General features: G+C 39.9%; 1 protein-coding gene across 2 annotated transcripts in view; it reads right to left on the bottom strand.

Annotated features, from left to right (window-relative positions):
* Nucleotides 1-3,766: 3,766 nt before the first annotated feature.
* LOC141105616 (C-type lectin domain family 2 member E-like) overlaps nucleotides 3,767-7,214 on the bottom strand; it is a 181,411-nt gene continuing 177,963 nt past the window's right edge. The window contains exon 5 of one of the 2 annotated variants that reach the window (XM_073595569.1): nucleotides 3,767-6,502. In XM_073595569.1, coding sequence (XP_073451670.1) covers nucleotides 6,332-6,502 — 171 coding nt within the window. In that variant the 3' untranslated portion in view covers nucleotides 3,767-6,331. The remainder of the gene's footprint in view (nucleotides 6,503-7,214) is intronic. The other variant, XM_073595568.1, reaches the window with a different exon arrangement.

The raw sequence follows: 7,214 nt of genomic DNA, 5'->3' as shown, positions 1-7,214 counted from the left end.
ATGAGATGTGCTATGTGATTCAAGTGAGTCTGGTGAGCTGCTGTGTCTGGCGTGGGAATCTCTGATCTATTGGTTGGCATCTGGTTGCACTCTATTATAGTTGGTAAGGGTAGGCATGTCTTCAATTTGTAGACCGTCAGTTTCCACTGTACCTGCACAAGTCCTAAGGATGTAAGAGCTGCTGGGGCCTTTAAGGTTTAGAATGTCAAAAAACATAGATCTAGCTAGTGACTTGTTACTCTGATCATCCAAGATGACGTAGAGCTTGACTGCTTTGTCTCTGCGTCCTTTTGGGTAAACTCTCACAAGACAGATTTTAGAGCAGGACCTGCCACCTGTACTTTCTTTGCAGACTTCAGTACATTCTGAAGTGATTGCTATGGCATCTGTGCTAGAGTCTTTGCTGTGGACGAAGAGCAGCACTTGTAACAGATGTTGTTATCTTTGAGGAAAGCTTTGCTATCCTGGATGGTCTTTGTCCTGAAGGCTCTGCATTCCAGAAGAGGATGTGGCATCTTATGTAGAGGGCAGCACTTAGTAGGGTTGCTGTCTTGATCCTCTGGTTGAGACTCTGCAAATCTGTGGGAAGAAATGTTAGTTTTGTGCACTGCTACTGGAGCTCTGAGTTGTTTAGGGCCAGTAGAAGTGGTATAAGACCCTGGAAAAATGAAGCTTAGGTCACCTTTCATTCCTGCTTGTCTGTCTACAAAGTCCACAAACTCACTAAAGGGTGGAAAAGGCACATTGTGTTTTCGTTTGTAGTTACAGCCATGCGTAATCCATCTTTCGTGTAACTCATAAGGAAGTTTTTGTGCTAAGGAGTTAATACCTCTAGCAGGGTCAAGATAAGAAAGGCCAGGCAAGTCTCCTTCTGCTTTAGCAACTTGTAACTCCATACACAGGTCACTGAATTCTCTGAGTCTTTGGTAACCTCTGCTAGGTATTTTTGGGAAGTCTTCTATCCTTTTAAACAGTGTACTCTCTATAGCCTCTGGTGAGCCATAACATCTATCCAGCATGTTCCAGATGTTTGTAAGGCCTATCTCAGGGTGGTTTATATTAATGTCTCTGATCCTTTTGGCATGTTCAGCAGAATCATTGCCAAGCCACTTTACGAGGAGTTCTATCTGTTCCCTGCAGGATAGATCTAGACCTTGAATGACACTCTGGAAAGCGGATCGCCACGCCCTGTAGTGTTGAGGGCAACTACTAAATTTGACAAGTCCTTGGGTAACTAACTCTCTTTTGGCCAGGAACTTACAGTAGTTACAGTAGCCTGATTGGCATTGGGGTAGGCTGCTGGTGTATTGTGATGCGGTGTAAAGGCATACCTGGTAAAAGTCTCTTCTTTAGGCGCGCTGGGTTCAAACTTACATAAGGTTGGCAGTTCATACCGGCTCGTTGCATACACCTTTGGAGTGAAGACTGGTGTTTGATGCTTGTATGAAGGCTGGATACCTTGTGTAGAAGGTTTGGTTGGAACTAGAAAATCTGAAACTCTGTCAGATTTTTCTTGCTTGTAACGCTGGGGTCCCAGGTCGTCTTGTTGTTGCCTTATTTGATGTGACTCACTGACGTCATATTTAATTTCTTGTTGTGGGATACTGCTTGGGTGCTGGTAGACATAATCTGACGTGCGTTGCAAAGAATCTTGTTGGTCCTCTTTAGACCTGGTATGCAACTTCCTAGTTTTGGCTCATTGTAGACGGCTGCTTCTAAAGCTTCTGCTTCAGCAATGGCGGCGGCAGGGTCTCTTTCTAGTGCTAGCTGTTGTATATGTTGTAATATGTTCACCGATTTATGTGGGACATTGTTGTGTGTATGTACACATGCAGTCAATGTTGACCAGGCCAGAATTCAATGGACAATGGTTGTTTTGTCCAACTGAATTTTAACATAGCAAGGGGACAACTGAAGACTCTTTGATGTGTTAATCTTATGCAAGTCTATTTGAACATCTCAAAGGGTATTCAGGTGGTATCTGTTAATCTAATTACACATATCTAAAGGGGACTTGTTGATGTTGATATGCGGGAGTGCAAATTGGGGTGGTTCACGGCTGTTCACGGCTGGGGGTTGTTGTCTGATAGACTAAAGCTTATCAAAGTCCTAAATTGAAACGGCCAATCAAATTGCTCAGCCACTCAATGCCTGGTGAATATAACACGGCATTCAGTCTATAGTTTAAGTATCATCTGTCTGTGTATGATGCACACACAGACCTAAGAACATGGGACTTTGAATTATATACTCTGTCGGATTTTTTGTCACCTGTGGACGTTGGACTTTGTTCTGTGTTGGAAGTCAATAAAGTGCATCTCTCTGGAAGAATTGGGTTGCTGCGGAAGAGTACTTACTAATTCATTATCATACCCACGGTAATACTATCTACCCGATATATTAAATCACTACATTGGTGCCGTTCAAGTGACCAGAAGAGCATTTTCGGACTTGGTAACAGAAGTCGGTGGTGACAACAATCCTGTGAGGTGGACAGAAGTCTGATGAAGAACCAAAAGCTGTGCTGTGACTCTAATGTCTGGTTGTGACATAAGAGAGTCTGATCTACAAAATTAAACAAGTTGGGAACCCCAGAATTATTCTCTGGAGACTGGAAACAACAAAAAAAGGACTGTGTCGTGTACCAGAAGACCTGAACTGGAAGCTGAGTAACTAATGCGGTGAGTAAAATATTTCCTTTTTTTTTAATTATTAGTAATATAGTCAAAATGCTTACTCAGTGTGAAGCTAGTGTCAGTTCTGATAAAGTTAACAGATGGGTATTAAAATGTATTAAGCGCCATGGCGGTCCTTATGAAATTCCAGAAAAATGTAAGCAGACGTGGACGATGATGAAGGAATTTTTAGAGAAAAATGTTTTTGATAGCAAAATTTCAGAAAGTAAAAGAAAAGGTTGTATTATACAGGGTTTGTTATCTTGCTGTTTAAAAATGGAAAGTTCTTTGAATGGTAAGGTTGAGGAAATTACCCAGTTACAGAAGGCAGTTGATAATAGCAACAATATTTGTGAGAGGTTACAAAACCAATCAGACACTCAGACAGTAAATTTAAAATTGCATGCAGTTACCATTGGAGAAGCTTTACTTGAGAAATCTAAACATTGTGATGAATTATCAGAGGAAAATTAGAGATTAAAATTAAGAATTATGGAATTAGAGAAGAGATCTCAGGAATGCAGATATGCATCAAATCTTGGATTCAGCAATCTGCAGCAAACAGAACCTCATATTAAATGTGATAATTCATTACCAGCTGCCCCCACTGTGACTACCACAGTTTATAACAATAATAATAATACAGGTGAAGTTCAGCTTGTAATGAAGCCTTTGAAATCAAAATTATTAGACGCAATTCTTAAAGAAATAGGAATGGTTCCATACCATGATTTAAACAGATTTTTAAAATGGTTTTGTGACTTGCAGCAAGTCAGAGATATGTACAATCTCAACCCATCTGACTTAGAAAGAGTTTTGCAACATTCTTTAGGAAGTGGTCTTTGGATGAGAATTAAACAGATCTGTATTCAGTCTCTGAGGACAAGGGACATATTACTGGAATTATTATGTGTTTTGTATGGTGTACGTTCTGATGTTACTAATAATGGGAGGATCCAACAGATGCAAAATGAATCTCCCTATGAATTGTCACACAGGATAGCAACTATTATGGAATTATTGGTCGGTAATAATCTTGCATTTGAGCGTGGGGGCTTGATACATATGAGTATGTTTCTGGATGCTTTGCATGAAGATATCAAACAAAATATTTTATTAGTTACCCCAAATCCTCATGATTTAAAAAACATATTGTTGAGAGCAGACCATTTATGGAGAAAGTCAAATGAGCAGGCTGTCAAAATTGATTTAGCCACATTGTTTAGGACAAATACTAAACATAAAGATCAGAAGATAATATCCTATGATAACACCCAGAGAGGAGACATCAGGTCAAACATAGGTGATATTAATATGAAAAACAGAGCTGACCAAAATAATAATAAGAAAAGGTGCAAGACTTGGATACCGTTTTCTCAGTTAAAACAGAAATATGACCACCTGAAGATTGAGTATGACAAGATGAGAGGGGAACATGATAAATTATTAGAGCAGTTGAAGGGGGTACAAGATGTACATTCTCCAGATCTGTTTTTGAATGCAGATGACACTTCTCTAGCAGTGGGGGTGAATTAGCTCCAAACTGTAAACGTGTAAATAGTGTTTTGTTTTAACTTCAAACAACATTTAAGGACCTCGCTAATTAGTTTTGTTGGAGAGTTTTGTCTTTCAGGGACGTCTGAAGATGCTTGCATGTGAATAGCAGAAGCACAGTCTAAAATTGCTGGCTAGTGGGGGAAAATTATGGGAGAGATGCTGAATAGACAATATATCACTATACATGGAATTATAAAGTATTCATGGACTCTCTCGAAATTCATCAAGCAATGGACCTTTTTTTTTTTTCTTTTTTTCTTCAACGCCCTAATTTTTAATTTTTCTCCCTTTTCCTGATATATTTTGCTTTTCATTTTTTTATTTTATTTATGTTTTATTTTCTTGAACTTTATCTTAAAACCAAAGAGAAGCATTTTAACCTAAAATAATTGTCATAACATCTGTACATATTACATAATGCGTATTGATCAATATATTTGACATCTAAGGTGAGATGCTGCACAATGGCATGGCCTAGCATAAATTTTAGTATGTTGGGTGGTTTTCCTAAATTTATAAGAGGGGTGAGTGAAATTCATCACTCCAGTCATGATTTGAAACTTTGTTGATTCAGTTGTTTATAATATGCTAAAGGCTATGACATATATGGATGAAAAAGACCTTTCTACCTTTCATGGTGAAGATACTGGAAAGAATTTCCACTGCCGCTTTGTCTGGACAGAAGATCTGATAAACACTGATGTCAGGCTGACTCTATCTGAACCATCGTGTGGGGGTATATGTATATGCTGGTATACCATTCAAGTGTAATTGTGGACTGAATGATCCAAGTAACTGCTTTATTGAAGGCAATGAGGGGTCGGCCTACAGCAAATTACAAAAGCAAATTGTGACTGGCAATCAACAAAGATGGACTCATGAATGTCAAGTGCAAGGAAATAGTTTGCAGCACAGTTTTTACTTCCATATCCAAACCCTTTCTACCTTGAAAGTGAGTGCTGGTACATTGATAGTTCTTCTTACTATAAAGATGAAAGTAGAGTGTTTGCGTAAAAGCATCTTTAAAAATGGAAAGCTTGAGCCTGGAGATGAAAAAAATCCTGGACTTAGGTGGATTGGAGTTCCCAGAGCATACCAAGTTTACTTTCAGTGAGATGGTGAGAGATGTGATGAAGTCAGACCAAAGGATGGACTGTGACATCAGCTCGTCTTTGCGCAATATTCAAGCCTAACAGCTATATGGGCCACTGATGTTTACCAAATCCTTTTCTAGTCATAGTCTAAAAGTTATATTATCTAATAACTGTTTCATGGGGATATTTTAGAGGCTGGCGAAGAGAGATGTAACCAGTTTCAACTTCATATTTTATATGAGCCATTGTAAAGCATCCAGTACCTTAAATCATAATGATATTTTTTGTTGTTTGATTTATGGGTCAGTTCTAGTAGTTAGAACCGACCCAAGTGGGGGTATATGTTGTATATGTTGTAATATGTTCACCGATTTATGTGGGACATTGTTGTGTGTATGTACACATGCAGTCAATGTTGACCAGGCCAGAATTCAATGGACAATGGTTGATTTGTCCAACTGAATTTTAACATAGCAAGGGGACAGCTGAAGACTCTTTGATGTGTTAATCTTATGCAAGTCTATTTGAACATCTCAAAGGGTATTCAGGTGGTATCTGTTAATCTAATTACACATATCTAAAGGGGACTTGTTGATGTTGATATGCGGGAGTGCAAATTGGGGTGGTTCATGGCTGTTCACGGCTGGGGGTTGTTGTCTGTTTGATAGACTAAAGCTTATCAAAGTCCTAAATTGAAACGGCCAATCAAATTGCTCAGCCATTCAATGCCTGGTGAATATAACACGGCATTCAGTCTATAGTTTAAGTATCATCTGTCTGTGTATGATGCACACACAGACCTAAGAACATGGGACTTTGAATTATATACTCTGTCGGATTTTTTGTCACCTGTGGACTTTGGACTTTGTTCTGTGTTGGAAGTCAATAAAGTACATCTCTCTGGAAGAATTGGGTTGCTGCAGAAGAGTACTTACTAATTCATTATCATACCCATGGTAATACTATCTACCCGATATATTAAATCACTACACTAGCTTCTCCATGTTAGCTTCTAAGAAAGCTTGCTGCAATTTCAGAGATGCTTCCTGCTGGGCTAGCTCTTCTTCCAGGCGTATTCTTTTCTTCTCTCTCTCTTGTTCCATGTGTACTCTTTCTTGCTCTCTCTCTTGTTCCATGCGTACTTGTCATGAACAGGTGTGACCAGAACCGTGTGATCTGCGACAGAGGACACCAAAACGTATATAAGTGAAAATATAATAATTTATTAAAGTAAGTGAATAATATAGTATAACCACCTCCAATATGACACAGTGCAATAACCAACCACAGACAGAGACCCACAAATAACAACAGACAGATAAGTACAATAAATGGGAAATACCAGGATCATAAACAATAGCCAGGCCAGGGTCATACACAGAAGATCAGCAGATGGACAGGGGATGTTCCAGAGACATAAACGTAAGCCAGGCCAAGGTCATACACAGGGAGATCAGCAGATGGGGTATGGAACACAGGACAGGGAGAGGATGGATGGATCAGACTGCAGGCAGGGATGCAAGGTAACAGGTGGAACAGGATAGGGATCGGGACAGCGAGACAGGATCAGATACACGGGTCACAGGTTCAGGGCACAGGAACAGGTTCAGAATCAGGATCAGATCACAAGCTAGCAGGTCAGGGCGCAATGAAGAAACCAAGGCAAACATGTGAGTGCTTGCCAGGTATTTATAGGCCTGTGATTGGCCTCAAGTGACACCTGATTGTAGGAGGTACTGTCTGCTCCACACTGCCAGGATCCATCTGCTGGTGGACGCCAGTACTGCGGCCCAAAGATGACATAACATCAGCAGGAAAAAGCTCTCCAGACAGTTCCAAACTGCCAGGAGACACCTGCTGGTGGACCTCAGTACTGCATGCCAAATGA

The sequence above is a fragment of the Aquarana catesbeiana genome, linkage group LG08, assembly GCF_042186555.1.
Source record: "Aquarana catesbeiana isolate 2022-GZ linkage group LG08, ASM4218655v1, whole genome shotgun sequence".
Classification (NCBI taxonomy): Eukaryota; Metazoa; Chordata; class Amphibia; order Anura; family Ranidae; genus Aquarana; species Aquarana catesbeiana.
The sequence above is the reverse complement of the archived record's forward strand: the minus strand, read 5'-3'. Positions and strand labels throughout refer to the sequence as shown.